Consider the following 22,557-nt stretch of genomic DNA (forward strand, 5'->3'; position numbering starts at 1 on the left):
GTTTACGCCATTCTCCTGCCTCAGCCACCCGAGTAGCTGGGACTACAGGCGCCAGCCACCTCCCCGGGCTAGTTTTTTGTATTTTTTAGTAGAGACGGGGTTTCACCGTGTTAGCCAGGGTGGTCTCGATCTCCTGACCTCGTGATCCGCCCGTCTCGGCCTCCCAAAGTGCTGGGATTACAGGCTTGAGCCACCGCGCCCGGCCCAATTTGTTGACATAATCTGAAGTTAGCAATTAAGTCTCTTACTGAGCCATAGGAGACAAGGAGGGGACCTTAGGTTCTATACTACATCAGCTCATCTTCAGGCTTCTTTTAGATACTGCTTTCAGTCCTTAGGTTGGGCCTAGAGAAATAAACTTGAGTGGGATAAATAATCAACTGCTACATATTTGTTCAGTGAATTTTAGTAAGTACAACAATAAAGCGGGTGTTAAATGCTTCCTTCTATTGACTGAATTATTATATTGATCTGTTTTGTACTGGATGCTGACAGTATTTGCTGAAAATTGTTTTGAGTTTATGGTAATTCTTTTCCATACTAAATTAGTAAAGTATTAAAGCCAGGTGGGTATTTGGGGACCATTTTTGATATTCATTTGGAAGATAAATAGATTACTTTTCCAATAAAATCATGAGTTTTCTTTTTTAAAAAAAAACAGGATCTGTTTTACAAACATTAAATTATTTAGAAAGAAGTTCACTATTCTCTCTGATAATAGCCATTGAGCACCCATATGGAATTTACAGAAAGGATAAATGTATTTACCTCACATGCTCATAAGTCATCACTATTACCATATTTTATGAGAATAAGCAAATAGTAATGAGTTCTCTTTAGGTGAAGAAGATGAAATAAATTTATTAATAGAATTACCATCAGATATTTGTGGAATATATAATGATCTCTACCCCAAAACATATTTGATAAGACATCCCTATCTTAGAATGGGGAGAAATCTCCCTGGAATCCTGTGTATTTCATCAGTTCACTGGAAATTTTTCCAGTATGAAGATAGAAGGATAGGAAAGCAAAGTATATCTGTCAGCTTAATAAATTTGTAGTAAGGGACTATGTTGTCGAAATAAAGAATTTGGCCAGGTGCAGTGGCTCACACCTGTAATCATAGCACTTTGGGAGGCCGAGGCAGACAGATGACCTAAGGTCAGGAGTTCGAGACCAGCCTGACCAACATGGCAAAACCCCATCTCTACTAAAAATATGAAATAAAAAGTAGCCGGGCGTGGTGGCAGGCACCTGTAATCCCAGCTACTTGGGAGGCTGAGGCATGAGAATCACTTGAACCTGAGGGGTGGTGGTTGCAGTGAGCCGAGATCACGCCAATGCACTCCAGCCTGGGTGACAAGAGTGAAACTCTGTCTCAAGGAAAAAAAAAAAAAAAAAGAATTTGTTTTTAGGGGGTTTTGTTCAGTCTGTTCTTATTGGATTCAAACTTTTTAATTCCTGTCTTCGTAATACTATTGGAGATAGTCATTGTCATGCTATTGGAGCCAGTTCACATTAAATTAGCATTTTTAAATTTCTATAGTCTAATACTATTGGAAATGGAAAGTGAGGAATCTGAAGAACCATTCTATGACCCCAAGAATGTCTATTTTAATATAAAACTTTATTGGAATACTACTTTTAAATATTTTCAAAGTAGTCTATTTAGCTTTATGTTCATAAGTGTTCATGAGATTTCTTCCTCAGCCTCCATAATAGCCACATCAGAAAGCCTTGTAGCTCTGGAGAGATTAAAAAAACAAAAAGCCAAAGATAGAAAAGCTGAAGAGAACTTCATGGAAAATATAATTTCACCCAGGTTTCAGGTGCTTTTTAGGAATAGCGATATCCAGGACTTTTTATAGATGTCTAGTGGTTAAGAGCATAAATAAGCTCAGGAATCAGCACTGTCCAAGTTTAAATTCTAGCTCTGCTACTTAAGCTGTATGACTTTTAGCAGGTTAACCTCTCTACGACTCCATTTCCTTACCTATAAAATTCCTGAGGATCAAGCTAAATAATGTGTGTAAAGTATTTACAACAATGGTATATGGTAAGTTCTCAATAAATATTAGCTGTTATTTTTATTATAGGAGAATGGAAGTCATTGTTCATACTTTTAGACAGTTGCTTGTTTTGGAAATCAGGGTGGATAATGTAGCACCTTATTGATCTAGGGAAAGGATCTTTGGGATGACTTTTTTCCCAGGTCAATGGATGTGGATGTTCCCACATGATATCTGCAGTATCTACTAAGATAGAGACTTGCATCAGAAAACACAAAATACGTGAAAACAAATATGGAAAGATACCTGTTTTTTCAAAAGATGTGTAGTTTTAGTTTTATATTACTCAAACAGTTGGCATCAACAAATAAGATTTGCTCTGTAATTGGGTTTGTTTTATTTTAAAAATCTAAAGATTCATAACAATAGGGGGGAAAATATTGAAATATAGGAAGAAGCCTTAATGCCACAAGACACTTTCTATTACACTTAAATTCTATGGGAAGCATAAATGAGGCTTTGAATCTAGATTTTCCTTCAGTTCCTGCAAAATCCTTTTTCATCTTACAAATTTCACTGAAAATTTTTAACTTTTTTTAATGCATGAATCAGGAATTTTAGGGATACTTCCATATAAGTTACCTTTGATTTCATTTTAACTTTTAGTATTTACACAAATGATTCCGAATGCCAAGAGGTACCCATGTTTTCCTGAGCATTCTCTTTATCCTTCTCATTGCCTTCTATTTAAGTCTCAGGCCCCTGCTAGCGTTAAACCTGTAAATTAGGTCAAGAGATATGGTGGTTTCCATATCAGGAGTCTATGGGGATTAGGTGGAAATTGTCTAAAAGCAATTTCATTTGAATTAAAATAGATCACCTTCAGGGTCCCCAGAGATGAATGTTAATTGTGTCAACCCTACTTTTTTTTTTTCAAGTTTGGTTTAGGTTCTTTTTGGGGGACTGCAGATTTTTACTTTTAGCCAGAATATAAGGGGAAATGGTTGAACAAAATCTAAGAAAGGAAATTTAAAATAACCTATGCTTCTAAAGCCTAGAAAATCTTGTAACCACTTCATTGAAAATGTATTATAAATTATTCTAATTAACTACAGGAATTTTTTAGTGCATCTCTCTTAAAATGAAAATTTTATAAACATTTTAATAAATCCTGTGTATTTTCTGTTTTTAGCCAAATTGTTTTGGAAATTAGCAAGTTATAAATAATAAACGAATTAATATTTTGTAACAGCAGTACATTTGAAATTAGGTTTTTAATGCAGTGCTCGACATACAGAAAAATAAGGTGGCCAGTTTATGGCTATTTCTTGCCATAAATGCAGGCGTGAGGACTAATTGTTTCACCAATGTTTCAAAGATCTTCTTGGGCCAAAGTAGCCAACCCTGTTTTAGTTTACTCTTCTAGGCACTGAAGATAAAAACACTGAATAAGACACTTGGCCCATGATTAGTGAAAAATGGTCCTTCTATCACAAGTACCCCCATAAATTATTTTTCTTCTAAAAGATAAAAGGATACTTGTGCAGAATGTGCAGGTTTGTTACATAGGGATATGTGTGCCATGGTGGTTTGCTGCACCTATTGACCCGTCCTCTAAGTTCCCTCCCCTCATCCCCCACCCCTCAACAGGCCAGGGTATGTGTTATTCCCCTCTCTGTGTCCATGTGTTCTCAGTGTTCTTCAACTCTCACTTATGAGTGAGAACATGTGGTGGTTGATTTTCTGTGCCTGTGTTTGCTGAGGATGATGGCTTCCAGAGAAGCTCCCATAAAATTTAAGAAACAAAATAACAAAAGGTTCTGTTTGGTTTTTATCTTTCTAGATATAACAATAACTTTAAGATAAAAAATAAAATTAAATTAACTGATATGTGGACAGCAAGCTGTGTGGATGAAGTGGGAGAAGGCAACACCAATGCCATGAAATCCTTTGTTTTGGGCTGGCCCACAGTGAACTTTGTGGCCACTTTCAGGTAAGAATCACAGCTTGTCCTCTATTTACCTAGGTTAGCTACTCTGATCATTTCTAGGACTGAGATTTAAAAAAAAATTAATCAAATGTTGTTCATCTAATTTTTAAGAGGGAAGTATTTTATTCTGATTGTGTATTAAGTCAGTAACTCATCTGTTGACACATACACCCAACCAAAATACTTGTATGCCATATATTTCTCCCAATGGGCTTTTGATTAAAATATGTGAAAATGAGTGGTAAATATTGGGAACTCTTGGGATGATTTACCTTGGTTTGACTTGTTATTTTTGTGGAAAAAAAAAAAAAAAAAAACAGGAACTTTCAGGAGTATGGAAGGGGAATAGAGTAGTCCCGTCTTTAGGAACCCCTCTTCAACATCCTTTTCCTTAATATGTAGGTATTTGTTTTACATATTGAGCTTTTAAGTCTTATCAGTCTTTTCAAACCACTGAAAAAGACCTTCGTTGAAGCAAATTGCATAGTCCAATTAAGTTTCGATAAGTGGTTTATACTCCCGAATTTTTAAATAAATAGTGTTTTATTATACAAATAAAATTAATGTCATGAAATACTGGTTACCTAAATTGTGTAGCAGGTTTTCAGTTGGTGTCTATAGAGATGTGACAACGAAAAGCGAAGGTATGATTTTTAAGGAGTCAGAGCTTCCCAAGACTTATTCCTGTGCCAGGATGGGGTTGGAGAATGTATGAATGCAGAATATTTGTCCTCTTCTAATGAACATGCTTAATTGGCACTGTCCAGTTCAGAGTGAACAATCACAGTCACACCTGTGATTTTGAATAACTGTGTCCCAACCTCTCCAGTATTTGTTTTACACTTAAAGTTAGTGTTCATCCCATGCACATGATGCTTTTTATTCTGCTTCTCTTCTTGCTACCACAAAACTCCTAGGACATCATCCTAAAGCCAGACAACTAAAATTTTCCACTATGTTAATCTTCTATTAAAAGATAGGCATGTCATTAAATTCTATTATGCACTATTTGGCCTACCACAAGATTTTAAGAACTGGTTTGGAAAAAAAAAGTGTTTGTTTCATTCTCAGCATATCTTTTCCATGACAGATTTCTCTAAATATTATCATTTCCTATTGCTTAATCTCCTTGGAGTTATTGGTGAAAGGACGTAATTTTAAGTGAGGGTATGACTACATGACATTTTTAATCAAGGAATTTTCATGAAACTTCTTTTTTTTAAGAAGAGGGGAAAATGTGGAAACAAGTTTTACCTATATTATATTATTCAAACTATGGTTCTTTAACCAAATGATCAAGGTTAATATCACCAGTGATGTCACGTAGGTAAAATGTACTCCTTGATATATTGTGATGAGAAGAACAATTAACCTTGTGATCTTCCTCCCAAAAACCTTTAACTCCAGTCTAATCATGAAGAAATCATTGAACAAACACACATTGAGATACATTATGCAGGATACCTGACCAGCACTCCTTAAAATACTCAAGGTCAAAAAAAACAAAATCAGAGAAAGACTGAGAAATGGTCATAGATCAGTTACTAAAGAGATATAATAATTATAATGTGGTATTCTAGATTAGCTTCTAGAACAGAAAAAGGACATTAATGGGAAAAATGGTGAAATCTGAATAAAGTCAAGAGGTTGATAGTAATGTACTAATATTAGTTTCTTAGTTTTGACAAATGGGCCATGATAATATAAAAGAATAATATTAGATTACTCTAAACTTAAACAGCATCAGAACTCCATAGGGAATCTCTGTATTATCTTTGTAACTTTTATGGAAATCTAAACTTTCTGAATTTATTTTTTTTAAAAAGTGAAGTGTTGAGGAATTCTGCCTCTGATACGTCAGAGTGAGGTCTTTTGGAGAGTAGGCACTTGGAAGTAGGCACAAGTACTGGGTGAGTTTCCTGTTTTTAAGGCCTTACCCTGAGGGCAGGGTACAGTTACATCATGGTGTAGGGCAACTAAAACTGGCAGAAACAGTCTTTCAGAGCTGAAGAACCAGAGGACAGAAGCCATGTCATCCACAGCTATTGTGGGATGAGGGGGAGAATCTCAAAAAGGAAAGTAGCAGAGAAGGCAAGCTCCAAATTCTATGTATAAACACTGCCCAAATCTCTGACTGATCACCAAACCCCACATGCATGAGATAGACTGAAAGCGTCTTGAAGCTAAGACTGAAAGCGTTGAACTGAGCTGCAACCCATCACAGATGAAATAGAGTTTGTAGCTTCATCTAATCAAGTTTGTTTTCTGCTAAAACAAAAATATCAACACCGTTCCACAAATATAACAGAATACAGTCTCTGAAACATTTGGAATGTCCAGAATACAATCTAAAATATCTTGACATATGAAGAACAAGGAAAAAGATAACAGAGACCAATCTTGAAATGATTCATATGTTGAACTGCCAGAAAAGAATTTTAAAACAGCTTTCATAAGTAAGCATGGCAGGTAAAAGGAAAATTCAATTTAAATTAATAAAAAGATAGTAACTATGAGCAGAGAAATAGAAAATACTGAAAAGGGCCAAATGTAAATTCTAGTACTGAAAACTACAATATTTTAAATAAAATATTTTCTGAGTGGACTTCTTTGCAGAATGGAAATGAAAGAGGAATTGGTGAACTTAGGTTTATCAATATAAATTGTCTAATCTGAGGAACAGAAAAAAAAGATTTTTTAAAGGAAAAATGTGTCACGGACTTGTGGGAATGTATCAAAAAGTATAATATACATCTCACTGGAATTACAGAAAGAGGAGAGGAAATAGGGCTGAAGAAACAGTGCTTAAAAACTACCCAGATTTGGTAAAAGGCGTAAATACTCAGAGTCAGCAAGCTCACTGAACTCTAGACAATGTGACTATTAAGAAAACTATACCTAGTCATGTTATAAACTACTATAAACTACCATAAATCAAAGATAAGAATCTTGAAAGCAGTCAGATAAAAACAATGTATTACAAATAGGAAAATGACAATTTGAATTATTATGGCCCTTTCATTAGAAACTATGGAGGTTAGAAGACAGTGGAACTTTATTTATTTATTTATTTATTTATTTATTTATTTATTTTTGAGATGGAGTTTTGCTCTTGTTGCCCAAGCCATAGTGCAATAGCATGATCTCGGCTCACTGCAACCTCTGCCTCCCGGGTTCAAGTGATTCTCCTGCCTCAGCCTCCTGAGTAGCTGGGATTACAGGTGCACACCACCACGCCAAGCTAATTTTTTTGTATTTTTAGTAGAAATGGGGTTTCCCCATGTTGGCCAGACTGGTCTCAAACTCCTGACCTCAGGTGATACGCCTGCCTCGGCCACCCAAAGTGCTGGGATTACAGGAGTGAGCCACCATGCCCAGCTGACAATGGAATATGTTTTTTAAAGTGTTGAAACAAAAACCTTTTAACCTAGAATACAATATTCAGCAAAAATATTATTTAAAAATGAAGGTAGAGTGAATATTTTTTTAAAAAACTATAACAATTTATTACTAGCAGAACTGTCTTACTAAAAAAAAAAAAATGTTAACACAAATTGTCACACTGAAGTGAAATACAAGAGGGAAGCTCAGATCTTTAGGAAGGAGTGGCAATCATTGGAAATGTTAGGGAAATCTAGGTCATGATCCTTTTAAAATTCCATCGGGTAGCAGGTTAAAGAAGCAGTCTCTCCAGTTACTATAATAACTGTTTTTTGTAAATGTAGCCAGCCACAGTGGCTGGTGCCTGTAATCCCAGCTGCTTGAAAGGCTGAGGTGAGAGGATCACTTGAGGGGAGGAGTTTTGAGACCAGACTGGTCAATATAACAAGATTCCATCCCTACAAAAAAAAGTCAAAATATTATGCAGGCATGGTGGCATACACCTGCAGTCCCAGCTACTTGGGAGGCTGAGGTGGAGGATTGCTTGAGGCCATAGACCTGGGCAATATAGACCCCATCTCTAAAAAAATGTTTAAATTAGCTGAGCATGGTGGTACCCATCTGTAGTCTTAGCTACTTGGGAGGATGTGGCAGGAGCATTGTTTGAGGCCAGGAATTCAAGGCTGCAGTGAGCTGTGACTGCACTACTACACTCCAACCTGGGCAATATCTCTAGCCGGAACAAGACTTGGTCTCAAAAAAAAAAATAAAAATAAAAAGTAAAAACTAATAGCATTGAAATCTAAGACTGACAATTGCCAGAATCTTTGAAAAACTCTTCATTGAGTCAAATTGAGGAAAGAGCAGACAATCAATGTGAACTTTTCATGCTTTACTTGAAAACAGGGTAGTCACATCCCAAAAAAGCCCAAAAGGAATTTCATCTCTATCACTACATATACTTTGATTCACAAACTTAGGTAAATATCTACCAGAAAAATAGGTGCTGCACCTTGACTTTACAAATAATGGTACGATAGAATGGGAAAATTATTCAAAAAACACACACAGTACTTGAATCTGACAGTAGTCTGTCTATAAGAATCAGAAAATAATATGTTAACTTAAGTACCTACTGTGAATCTTAAACTACAAACTCAGGTATGCATGTTTATTTATAGATCAAATTAAAACTCATCTTAAACCCCCATTTTGCCAGGCTGGTAGGAAATCAGATTTTCTTCTTTACTGGAACTGCTGTTTTTGTAAGGTAGAACTAGAATACAGGAGATTTCTAAGATGCCTCCAAAACAGACAAAGGGCTTCTGACTTTAGTCTGTTGTGGTCACTGTTGACATTTTTTTCTGTGCTCAGAGTTGTCCCTGTATATCCAGAGATGTTCTGCTTCTTTGCCATAAGGGGCGGGCAGAGGGTGGGTGGAAGGTATCTTTGCCAATATAAAAACTTGGGTGCCTAGGACCCAGCCTCCCTAATGACTCCTTAAAACCATTTCCTCTGGGTTCTTTCTGTTTCCTTCGGGCACCTTAACTGAGTGACATATGGTTCCCGGCTCACTCTCAGTGATGACAGGCCTCTATAATTCTCTCCTCCATAATTTGAGAGAATCTTCTAATCTGCCATGCCCTTTTTATTTTCCAAGATACACTGCTTTCTGCTGTCTTGGATCTTACTATCTTTTTAAGGGGTTTAAGTATTTATAAAACTCAGAGATAGCCATTGACTTTGAAGTACTTCTATTTTTAGTCCCTTAAAAATGCCTGAGATTAAGAATTACTAAAAAAGGGAGTCCTGGATTCAGGTATAGAGCAGGGGGGAAAGGGAAATATATAAGAAGATTACACAAATTCATCTCCATACGTTAACCTGACACATTCCATAATTTATATTTTGAAGTAGTATATGCTATATATTCAAACAAGGGAACACAGCAATGAAAATGAATTGGCCGGGCGCAGTGGTTCATGCTTGTAATCCCAGCACTTTAGGAGGCCGAGGCAGGCGGGTCACCTGAGGTTGGGAGTTAGAGACCAGCCTGGCCAACATGGAGAAACGGTGTCTCTACTAAAAACTACAGAATTAGCCAGGCGTGGTGGTACATGCCTGTAATCCCAGCTACTCGGGAGGCTGAGGCAGGAGAATCGCTTGAACCCAGGAGGCGGAGGTTGTGGTGAGCCAAGATTGCACCATTGCACTCCATCCTGGGAAAAAAGAGTGAAACTCCGTCTCAAAAAAAAAAAAAAGAAAAAGAAAAAAAATAATTATCTAAAACTACATGTAGTAATATAATTAAATATTATAAACATAATGTTCAAAGAAGCCAGACACAAAATAGTATATACTTTATGGTTACATTTATGTAAAGTACCCAAACATGCAAAACTATTCTATGCATTGGAAGTCAGGATAGTGGAAACTACTGCCTTTAAAAGAACATAAGGGACCTTCCAAGGTGATTTTCTATTTCATGACCTGGGTGCTGGTTTATGTGAGTGTGTTCAGGTTGTTAAAATTATTCAACCTGTATATGTAAGCTTTGTGCAGTTTTCTCTATGTATCATTTATTTCAGTTAAAAACTAAAAAAATACTAAGTGTCTTAAAGGGGCAATTTTCTTTAACTGCTTTGAAAAACGTTAGCAGGTCTGAAGCAAACCTCTTATCTATTTCTCAACAGATTTTTGCTAAATAAATCCAAGACTTGACATAAGTGAACCTAGAAAATCTATTTTAGAAAAGAGAGTACATCAAACGATAGTAAGGAATTGTGAAAGATGGAAAATGTATGCTCAATGGTTAAAAAAAAAAAAAAGTGATACACTTTCTGATGGCCAATCCTGGCAGATTGCTTATGGAGAAAATTGCTAAACAACAAAGTTAGTGAATAAATGTATTTTTGGAAATAATAAAATAACTAGGATTTCCAACATCTCTAAAAAGATTAGAAAATTAGCCAGGCCTTGTGGCATGCATCTATAGCCCCAGATACTTAGAAAGCTGAGCCAGCACGATCTCTTGAGCCCCAGGAGTTCAAGGCTGCAGTGAGCCATGATCATGCCTCTATACTGCAGCCTGGGCAACAGAGCAAAACCCCTGTCTTTAAAAAAAATGAGAGAGAAATATGATTTTAAAAGCTCGTTAGTGACAAGACTACATAGGAATAAACTTTAAATTATTTTTAATCTTAAGAATTAAACATAATAGTGAAATCAGCATAAAAATGAATGCTAATTTAGTTGCAAATGGATTGATCTTAATCAGAAGGTTTTAGTTATTAAGAATAAGTTTTCAATTAACTAATTTACTAAATGGTAATCTTGCTGTATGTGCTTTTTAAAAATGTTTCTTTTCCTAATAGCAAACTGGTTTCTGGGCAAAGAGATTTCCATCCACATGCCAAATTTCTCTTAATCTGTGTATTCTCAATATTAACCATACTTTCTATTTGTATAGCCATTTGAGCTACAAAAATACTAACCCAGTTTTATAGATGTAGAAACTGAGGCTTAGAGGTTAAATGACTTGCCCATGATTGTCTAGCTTGCATATAATTTTGAAACCAAGTGTTAGATTCCAAATCAAGTACTCTTTCCACTATAGGAACTCTCTCTCACTGGTATAATACCACTTGTAAAAAAGCAGTAAAGTAGAAAAGAGGGTTTGTCTTAGATCCATCCAAAAGGATTTAATAAAACTACATTTGACTATAGTTTTTCCAAAGGGATATTTTCACTGCAGAGTTCTCCAGAACACAGTTATGCCAAGGTTGCAGCTTATGTATGCAACTGCATTAGTAACAACAGGCTGTTGACATTTTCATCTGGATTGACAATCCTAAATCTGTTAGCATAGGTATTTTATGTGGTTTAATTTTTCTCTCCCATTTTCTTTGATTGCAGTTCTCCAGAACAAAAGGACAAATGGCTCTCTCTCCTTCAGAGGTATTTTTTCAGTATTCATATTTTTAATCTTTAACCTTTAATAAACAAATTAAGACATTTTCTGCAGAGATATGCCCCAAATTATTCCCCTTCTCCTTAGTCAAAATTGTTCATTTGTCCTCTAAATAAGCTGCTGTTTATATTGTACACTAGCTACTTACTTGCTATAAATAATGTTCTCTCATTACATGTATTTCTTAACTTTCTAGGAAGGAGAACATTGAGGTCTAGTTACATCATTTTAGACAGAAGTTAGTCAATAATCTCCTCTCTTTTTCCATTGTCTCCAGCCTACCAATTGGAGCTAACAGTTTCCTCAAAGTATGTATTAAGTTTCCATAAATGCAGGGTTTTCTGCTAAGCACCTCAAAAATAATGGTAGTTGTTATCCCTACCATTGAGCATGCAGACTAGAATGATTGATTTAGGCTCATCTATTAGACTTACAGTCCTTCCCTCCCTCCTGTCCTCTCTCCCTCTCCACACAATAGGATAACCAAGATTTACACCCTACTGGGGAGTTAAATGAGAAGTACAAGGCCATTGCTTTGGTTTGACCTTATACAATATTTATTATATATGTTCCTATACTTATCAGTAAGGTGCTGGACCTGTCCAAAGAAGACAGGGAAACTTTGAGGGTAAAACATTACCCAGAGGTGCCCTAACCTGGTTGTGCTTCTCAAACCTCACTTGACATGGATGTCCTATTTTTTTGTGCCCATGCCTAATGTCCTGAATTTTTTTATTCTCTTCCAACCCATAATGTAATCTGACTTTGCTGAGTCTTCTCATCTATGTTTTTAAAAAATAACATATAAGTATATTGGAAAATTAGCAAAATAGGTTGATTTTTAAAATAAGCCATTAGCGAATTCCATCTGACTCAGTGTTGTTTTGGGTTGTTGTTGCATTTGATTAGATACATCAATCTAGAGAAAGAAAAGGACTACCCGAAGAGCATTCCCCTCAAAATCTTCGCCAAGGACATTGGGAATTGTGCCTATGTAAGTGTTTCTAAGCCAGAAAATTAAATTCCAAGTCCCTGCATAAGACAGAACACTATGGATAAGAAGAGAGACAGGCAGGCAGGCAGACTGTGTATGTGCTATGAAAGGTAGGCATTTAGAAATACCATAGGGAAAATCCTTTTTCCTGGTTATATGTATGTATTCATATATATGAAAAATAAACCCTAGAGAAAATGAAGCAAGAGAAATTCATATGAACTACAGTATTTAACATTTACGCTTGGAAAGAACATTGCTTGTGAGATGTCTCTTTCCTCCCTCTGGTATGAATATTTCTCTGAATCTTTTCAATAGCAGCTGCAGAGGCTTGTAGTAAAGCTGTTTCCACAGGAGTATTTCCTATTATTATTAAGCAATTTTTCCCAACTTGTCACTTCTTAAGCAGAAAGTGGTTTTGAAAAGTTCTTCATTCTTTTAAGTTTTTAGGGATTGAATTGCTTAGGTTAATAGGAGGATGATCTAGGAGAGGTGACATTTTTAAAGGATCAGCATTTTACTACTTCACAGTGTTTATCATATCAATCACATAAATGCTAAGTCTTTAACCCCAGCTATTATGTATAATTTGATGACTGAAATCATAGTACAAGAGATAAATGTTATCAATTATGAAAAATATGAAAACTTGTGAATATTTTATGATACTGTCAATTGTCATACTTCACAGCAGCTCTAGATCACACAGAATAGCTTTATTTGTGTGTGGAAAAATATATAGTGCAAAATAGTTATGTTTTGGCCAAAAGCAAAAGTTATGCAAATGTTCTGACCAACTCCTGAATGCCAGATGTCACTGCTTGAGGGAAATACTCAAATTTTTATAGTACGAGACTACAGAGATCTGTAGCAGAGTAAAACAAAACAAAACAAAACAAAAACCCTGTTTTTTCTGTCTGCTTTGATTTAGTTGTGGCAGTTGGTTACATTCAGGATTTCCTGTAAAATCCCTTAATTTTTTTTTTAACACTTTCTTTTCAGTATATGGAAAGTGTGTACTTGAGAAAGGACTGATGTCCCACTGTCATTTTGGAAGAGAAGATAAGAGATATGGTCAGGTTGGGTGCTCTGTTTTTATCACTAGTACCCTGGTTAAGTCAAGGATGATGTGACATACTCTGTCCTTTGCTCTCTAAAGTAGCTTTCATAACCATACTCTCGTTCAGGGAGCCCTGCCTCCAGAGCAGTTCCCCCAAATAAGAGTGCATGTGTGGGAAGCATTCTTTATCTTTGCCCTCTAGTTATACATACCTTGTCAGTAAATTATGCCAATATGGAACAAAATTGCCACATTTTCAGTTTTGTCTGTTATTTGTTTACTAGCCAAAGAGTTCTTTCTGCTGGAATTCACTTGTTTTGTATACTGGAAAGGCATGTAGGAAAAAGATATACTTTCTATAATTATGTTTTGAACATATGTGCCTAGTATTAAGAAAAACTATTATCTTAGAAACCAGGTTATTGAGAGGACAGATTCTTCATGTTACAAGACTTCATGGGAGAGTTTCCTTAAATTAAATGGAAAAAATTTTAGACTTTTTAAAAATCAGAAGCCTTTTTTAAAATTATCTCTCAAGTTAAAGCCCAGTATGTCATATACCTATAACGCTCTGGTAGAAGACAGACGCTGGGTTGAGTGCTCCAAAGACTCCCTTTTTCACTCTGAGACAATTTTGCACAATCCTTGAGGCTACCAGGAACAGTTTGAAATTGTGCATTTAAAATGCTTTTTTAAATTAAAAATCAGTTAAACAATTTTTAGAGGCAATTTGTCATATCAAATAATTCACTCATAGAGAAGAAATTCTATTAATGGAAAGATAAATAATGAATTATCAGATTTCAGTTACCTTTATTTTTGTATCATTTTTGTATTTATGCTACTTTTTTATGCCATTTAAGCTTTCTTTATCAGGGACACAGCCCTAATTGCTGATTTAATCTTATAATTCTCGTGTAAAACCTATGTATGTATCAAGTTTTTTACAACATAGCATTGTTTTATATTTAAATAATGCATTTTGGAATTCAGCAATCTCTATAGATATCTCAGAATCTTCTTAACTCTTTTACTGTTTGCTGCAAATTGTCTATTTTTAAGTAAAAGTATTCAGCACAGAGCTATTATAGATATTCTGTTCATTGGCAGAGTTGATAATAGAATTGAGCTTTCTAAAATTTTCAATTCTTTCTTCTAGAGTCATTTTTTTATGTCCTCCAAAGATTTCAACAATTAAAATCTTAGTGGCCACAGTGTGTGACACATGGAAAGTTCCCAATAGTGACTTTTAAAAATTCAAAGCTTTAAACGTCTTTTGTAACCAGTTATTATCCTAATTCTACCTAACCTGACTTTATACCATGCAAAGAAATAAAACCCTGTATTGTGAAAACACTACTAAGGAAGAAATAGAGATTCAGCTCTTGCCTTTTTTTAATTACCCATTGCCTTATGGAAATACAATTATGGAAATAAGACAGAGGAGCAACCTCACTGATTTATTTTTTTAATTGGGAGCTGGGTCCATGTACTCTCTCTGAAATATATGTAGTCTTTCTTTTTTGCTTAAGTTTTTATATTCTGTAAGCCATGCATCCTTTAAGAGAAATGTTTTATTAGAGGGCATAATTTATAAGGAAATGAAAGCAAATTATAATCAAAGTTTTGTGTTCTCCCTAAATCTTATGCTTTACTCTATGCATACTTGAAATCAAGATTTGCCTTTCAATAATCATTTGACAGTGACTATTTGTTAACCTGTTTTAAAATTCATTATTTTATAGCTATATTTCTTATTTTTTTCTACAGTCTAAAACTATAACAGTAATGAATTCAGATACAGCGAATGAAGTTATCAACATGTCATTACCAATGCTAGGGATAACTGTAAGTTATTCTGCTAGACATTCTTAATTAAAAATAAACTTTGATGATTTAAATTTATGTAAGTATTTTCCTTCCATCATAAGACAGTTGATTATTAGAGATACCAAAGTCATACTTTACTCCCCAAAATATAGAAAATAAGAACAGTAAAGCTTTAATATGATTAATATATGGGTGGTGCTGTTCTCCTATTTTAAAATCTGTGTGATCTGAAAATTATAAGATTGGACTATAATTTTAAAGTGACAACATGTATTTTATTATGTATGCTGTATATATATGCAAAAAATTTTTTGGTATAAAGTTCTTAATAAAGTTTCATATTTCTTCTCACCTTCCTACTGGTCACAATTTGACTTTTCCCTTATATAATTATCCTGTTATTATCCCAAGACTCGGTCAGTCTTAGGATGATGAATTCTTAAGAGTTTGTTCTGTAGTAGAATTTTTACATAAAACCATATTGGCTGGCTACAGGACCTAAGGATGATATGGTTAATACCTCTGATAAATTGGTTAGTAAAAAGACAAGCTTTGAATTAGATCATGGATTTAGAGAGCTTTAGTGTGCACACCACATTCTTCCCTGTTTTAATTTAGCTTTGTAGCTTTCTCTTTTCTGCAACAGAGGTGAATTTTTGAGAACTTTAGGAGTGGAGAAGATTAGAACATTTGAGGATGAGGTAGAGGAAAGAGAACTGGAAGACTGTCCTCATCACCTTACTACCAGTTGTATAAACACCACCCAATGAGTACTTTCGTTAAAGGGAATGACTTTCAAAAGGATGATAACTAAAGGAAGCACTTAAAAACACTATTCCTTCAGTGAGATTCTCTGTAAATATGAAAGTACATTGTATATAAGCAAATCTAAATACAGTTAATAATACTGTGGAATACTATGGCATGTCTTAAATATGTGTCATGTTACATCATTCAAGGAGCACTGTTTCCAGAGCAATTCATGACCCATATTTAAGACATGCCATAGTATGATTACTTGTGTTTAGTTTGCTTATACACAGTACTATAGTAAGCCCTTTAGAACTCAGGACAACCAGAATTTGGGATAATCTGATAATTAGTTATATTTAGTGATATAAATTTGATTACATTTAAAATATATGCACTGGGTAAAGTAGGCACCTCCATTAATTTCTAAGCTATATGAATATATTTTGGAAGAAACTAGATAGTTTTAGAGGTATGTAGAGGAATTAATGACAGGATTCATTCTCTTATCTATGCTTTTCCTTTGGATAAAATTGTTAATCTCCTCAGACCAAAAAAGAACTGTTAATTAGGAATTGAGACTATTTGGTTATACCAGTTTTAAGGGATTATTACAGTGTGTTCAGACACTATATAAAAAGAAAGGATTTTTATTAGATTGGTCTCCCTATTTACCATAAATTTTTTGACTAGGAGGGATGGGACAGGGAGGAAGTAACAGATAAACTGAGTATGGGGGGGTGGAATGGTTTTTATGGTATTGTAAGGTCAGGGCCATGATTTTTTATCAGAAGTTAAAGGCAAGGATATGAAATATTGCCAACAGACTTATCTGTTCTAGCTTCATTTAAAACATTTCTGCTTTATCCCTCCTAGAGAATTCAGAAAAATCTGTATAATTTAGTATCATTTCTTTCAAGTGGGATTTATAATGTTGCTGGATTATAATTCTGCTAGTGAACAATTTTATTGTTTTCCATGACTGGGCCTATTCTCTAGAATAGAATTCCTGTCCTTTCTTTCCCCAGGACTGAACTTGCCTAAACTAAAGCCAGTAGAGGTTGTGCTAATTACTTATCTCCTCAAAGCCTCTTGGTCATTCTCCTGCTCAGAAGCAGCTGAGCTAATAATCAGCCTTTGAGATATTACTTTTTAATCATAGACACAGCAGTGTTTTGTGGTTTTCTTGACAATAAGGTTGTCTTTGCAGGGGCATGTTGGAGGTTAAGCCCAATATTCTCTGAGAAGTGGAGGAACATAGCAGAAGTCAGGACTCTAAGGAAGAGATTAGCCTTTAAGAGCCAGGAAGATTGTTTTACCTTTGTAAAGGGGCCTAACTATGATTTTACGCTCTCTAGGCTACCTATATAGTGAAGGCCTGATTCCACTGCAGTTCATGGATCTCTAACCATCACTGAGTAGGGGGCAGGAGGGAGGACACAAAACCAAAAAAAAAAAAAAAATGTGTCCTCATTCAAGTATCAGATGTGAAAGATTTATTGTGACATTTAACTCTTTTTATCTCTAAGGGCTCTGAGAGAGATTACCAATTGTGGGTCAACTCTGGAAAAGAAGAGGCTCCGTACCCACTCATTGGTAAGTTTTTGCAAAAGTCTAAGATAGCATCGATTGTTTTTTTGTTTTGTTTTGTTTTGTTTTGTTTTGGTTTGGTTTGGTTTTTTTTTTAGACAGAGTCTCACTCTGTCCACCAGGCTGGAGTGCAGTGGTGCGATCTCGGCTCACTGCAAGCTCCGCCTCCTGGGTTCACGCCATTCTCCTGCCTCAGCCTCCCTAGTAGCTGGGACTACAGGCACCCGCCACCGCGCCCGGCTAATTTTTTGTATTTTTAGTAGAGACGGGGTTTCACCGTGGTCTCGATCTCCTGACCTTGTGATCCGCCCACCTCGGCCTCCCAAAGTGCTGGGATTACAGGCGTGAGCCATCGCGCCCGGCCCGATTGTGTTTTAATTATAAGTTTAAGTGTCTCCGAGAATTGGTCATATGGTCCTAAGCTTAAATACTATTAAATAGGAAATTTCATGGTGTTCATTTAATAAATATCTGTCAAGGATTTACTATGTACTAGACAAATAATATCTCCTCATTCAAGCTAATGGTGTAGTTGGGAAGAGAAATACAAACTTTTCTCTCTGCTTTTTCATTTGACAAACAAGAGTCATCCTGCCAAAGCTTTTTAAATATTTTTCTAAGAAAGAAATATGTGTTGGTATTTTTCTCCATACATTTATTTTTCACATTCAGTTTTTACATTTCCTGTTCCCTTACCTACTATGTGCCTCTATGGAAGACCATGTAAAATACAACCATGCATCTTAATTCATCAGTGAGTATGTAACACCTGCTATATACCCAGAACCTTCCTAAGCTTCATGAAGAAAATCAGATTAACCCATTTAGACTCCTAAAAGTCTTTATTATCTGCTACTTCAATAACTTAATTATTTTGCTATTTCTCTAGTCAGATTTTCCAGCATTTGTCATGAGGAATTGTTGATAAATATGTTCCATTTTACCTTATTTAAGCCGTTAAATAAAAAAAAATTTCTTGATCAGTACTTTCATTCAGTGTGGTTAACAGAAATAGAACAATTAAAGGACAGTATCTTTATCAAATCTTGAGATGATGACGATGATAATCATGATGATGACAATTTCTGTTAACAATTTTAAAGTGCTTACTACCTGCCAGCCATCATGCAGAGCATATTGTATGCATTATTTCATGTAATTATTTCATTTATCTGTGAGGTCACAACTGTGTAATTCAGTGTTTCAAGTGATCTTAGTAATCTAAAACCAAATTTTTCTACAAATGTATATGCTCAGATTTAGAATACAGAAAGTGATCATGCACAGAGCTGAAGACAAAATCGACTGTATTTTAGATTTTTAATGTTGTCATTTTTGAAATAGTCAATGAGCAATAAAGTTATTAAAAATCAAACACTTAAAATTATTGTTTTAATAAAATATATTAATGAAAACTATGTAGATGGCAACTTTTAGGCTTATGACAGCCCCAAGCTTCCTGACTAGCTCTTACTGAAAAACAATGGGACATAGGACATTATTGTCCCATGATTTAGCAGCAATGCTTAATCATTATTTTAATGTGCTCTGCAGACCTCAATTATAGATTAACTGCCGGCTATTTTGATAAATTGATTTCGTTTTATTGTCATAGAAGCCTTTTTCTGCCTTAATCTCTGGAAGCTGCTGTAGTACTTGATATTAATGAAACATTGACATTGTATGCCTAGACCAGGTGAAAAGGAAGAGTAAGAGTTCACTGAGTTACATTTAGTGATAAGTCAGGAATAGAAGGGAACTTGCTCTCTGTACTTAAAAAATCTACATCACAGTGGTATTTGAGGATCACACTAAAAGGACATAATTACTTAGAATACTAAAGAGTTAAAATCATGTTGTAGTCAGATGTCCAGGGTTTCGTTTTTATAGTTTGTACATTCCTTTTTGCATCTGTTTCTGTGTTTCTGATCCCCTGCAGTCTTCCTTCTGATCATTGCCTCTGAACATCAATCTCAGAGGGCAACAGTGAGAGGGAAGCATAAATCAAACCAGTCCCAATGCTGTTGAGTAACTAACTATATAACTAATAAAAATTAATGAAATGTTTTTAGGCAAATATCTTGTGTTAAATAATATTAATAATAGTGATACTTGACATATATAGATCCTTATACTTCTGTGGTAGGTAGAAAAAATGTTTTAAATCATAGATTTGAGACTGAGCAAGGACATGTATTTGCTGAAAATTTATAGATCTAGTTAATGTCAAAGGAAACAATAGAATACCTTTAATTATCCTTAGATGCACACATTGGAAAAGTCAGCATTATGGAACTGGCAAACTGATCTGTGCATTCATTCCAAACAAGATAATCTTTAAAGATTTTTTTCTTCTTTTTCTCCCTCCTCCCCTTAAAACTACTTTGGTAGGGCCACCTGCATGCTGGTCTCCAACTGTAAGAGTATAAATGATCATTCTGTTAAACAAAGGGATTCTTTATGCCAAAAGTACCAGGAGTAAATTTCAGTACACTCCTATTTTGTAGTACACATGCTGACAGTACCAGTCAGCCTGAAGTCTACATTTAGCTTTTTTTCTGTGTAGGGCATGAATATCCATATGGAATTAAAATGAGCCATCTTCGAGACACGGCACTCCTGACACCAGGATCAAAGGACTCTACCACCCCTTTCAACCTCCAAGAGCCCTTCCTTATGGAACAGCTCCCCCGAGAGATGCAGTGCCAGTTCATCCTGAAGCCTAGCCGCCTGGCTGCAGCCCAGCAACTGAGCGGTGAGTTGCTTCTAGCAAAAGTTTTCATTCCTGAACATAAATTTAGTACTCAAACCTCCCGCCAGATGAGGTATTTTTTCTCGGAATTTGTTAAGTATTTTGAAAAGGAAAGATGGACTTTTAGAAGATGGTTTTATAAATCAGCAATAGGCATGATTGACTAAGAATCAGCAGCTAGCAGCTAGTAGCAATACAGTCTGTTCCTTCTTTCTTCACCATTCTTTCCCCCTTAAACCTTATTCCTACTGCAGAGTCAAAGGCACTAAGCAGTACTGCAGGTGCTTCAATGCCTTCTTTGTACTGTAATACACTCCAACTGTGTGTTCTCCCTAAATGGTTGCATTATAAAAAGGAGGCTGTCAGTGATGGGTGTCAGAAGATTGTGATGCCCTACCTGGATTCTGGTGCTGATAAGTATGTGAAGACTAAGATGATTTCTACAGAAGTCTCTCCTTAGCCTACTAATCTAATATGAATTCCCTGTGAACATAGCAGTCTCTTACCCACCCCACAATAAAGACTCTGGAATGATAAAAGTGATGTTCAATATAAGAGAACCGCAATTTACCCTAACCCAAGTTTGAGCTTTAAGCTCTGTCTGAAAGGAAGATTGTATAAGCAACAGAAGAAAATGATACCAAAAAGTATGAGTGAGAGAGTAGAAAATTGATTGTGAATTTCTATAGCTACCTTTGTCAGTGTGAACTGAGAGACCCAAGGATTTGTGTTTGCAAAGAACCAAACTTGGACCCCAGGCGTAATAAGTTTAAAGGGATGACATAGACCTTGAGAGATCACTGAGACCACCTTCCTGCCACTTGACAGATTATTGGCAGCATCTGAGTGCCAGGAGAAAGTCTGAAATTCTTCATCTGTGTGTGATTCAACTGATATAGTATTAATGAAAAATTAGCTCATATTGTTTCTATCTTCATTACAGAACAACCCTACTTTAAGAAACATTTGTATGTACCTATCTGAACTTGTAGAAAACAAATTAAATCAGCACTCATTGTAAGGAGTTTTTGTTGTTGTTGTTGTTTTGCCTTAAGTGTTAATACACACCAAGATTGTTTTAAACAGAATCTCCTCTAATGCATTTAAAGTTGTTTAATTTCTAATTTATATTTCATACTAAAACATAGTTTCTGAAATAACTACATCAAGAAATTGTAACAGCGTTGTGAAACTTATTTTCCTTTTCGCCCCTTTGATTCAAGATTTTGACATTTTATTGGACAAAAAGAGTTATAACCACCATCTGTTTTCTTCAGCCAGCCTTTGTTCATTCTATTTTTCATCTCTGGAAGCTCAGATTCCTTCTGCTTCATTTCAAACCTACTAAACTCTACCACTTTCTCCATCTGTTAGTCCCCCTGTCCATCTTTACTTTCCTCCTTATGCAACTTGAATTCCATGGTTATCGTGATCATCCCTGTCTAGCAGAAAACTTCTGTTTCTTTGACCCTCTTTTCTACATTCCTATACACCTCCTAAAATCTCATCTCTAGATGAACTCTTTGCATGGTTGGAAGAAATCATATCAGGGCTACTCTGTATCATTAGTGACCAACCTTAATGGGCACTTCATACTGGGAGAGTAGTCTTAACTTTGTTTCTGTGCAGCATTCTCCAACTACTTGAATCAACTGTCTTATATAAATTTCTACCCACATAGACATCCAGCCTGTCACTTTCTGTTGATGACCTAGCCTCAAATTTATACTTTACCGAAGTCATTAGTAAATCAGTAGATCAATCATTAGGGACTCCCTCATCTTGCCAACATCAGATACACAAATTTACCTTGAATTTGTTAACAGTCATCTCTCTATAATAGTAAATTGAGATTTTGGACTCGAAAATTTTTTGGTCACCTTGGGTAATTTTGAAAGCGGAACACTGAGACATCATGATCTTTCCATCCACTAAAATGTGAGCTCCATGAAGGCAGGGATTTTGGTCTTTTTTGTTCACTTCTATATCCCCAGTACCTGGAAAAGTGCCTGGCATATACAAATAAGTATTCAATCAATATAATCAATATGTGTTGAGTGAATGAATAATAGGTCTGTTGTCAGCTCATTAAAGATACAAGGGGTATCTTTATAACTAGACTGAGGAGAATAATAATCTTCCACTCTTCTACCTTTGTACCTACGTTTTTCAAAACTGTTTTTCTGGGTCCTTGTCAACTTTATTTTATAATAATCAGGAATCCTAAG

The 22,557-nt window shown here is 35.4% G+C and overlaps 1 protein-coding gene across 1 annotated transcript in view; it reads left to right on the top strand.

Annotated features, from left to right (window-relative positions):
* Positions 1–22,557, top strand: part of ARHGAP20 (Rho GTPase activating protein 20) — a 135,882-nt gene that overhangs the window by 82,606 nt on the left and 30,719 nt on the right. Inside the window, exons 4-9 of the mRNA XM_010376214.2 lie at positions 3,856–4,005; positions 11,299–11,340; positions 12,263–12,347; positions 15,178–15,255; positions 17,517–17,583; positions 20,144–20,332. Of these exons, the coding sequence (XP_010374516.2) occupies positions 3,856–4,005; positions 11,299–11,340; positions 12,263–12,347; positions 15,178–15,255; positions 17,517–17,583; positions 20,144–20,332 (611 nt within the window). The remainder of the gene's footprint in view (positions 1–3,855; positions 4,006–11,298; positions 11,341–12,262; positions 12,348–15,177; positions 15,256–17,516; positions 17,584–20,143; positions 20,333–22,557) is intronic.

This window comes from Rhinopithecus roxellana, chromosome 15, assembly GCF_007565055.1.
Source record: "Rhinopithecus roxellana isolate Shanxi Qingling chromosome 15, ASM756505v1, whole genome shotgun sequence".
In the NCBI taxonomy this organism is placed as follows: Eukaryota; Metazoa; Chordata; class Mammalia; order Primates; family Cercopithecidae; genus Rhinopithecus; species Rhinopithecus roxellana.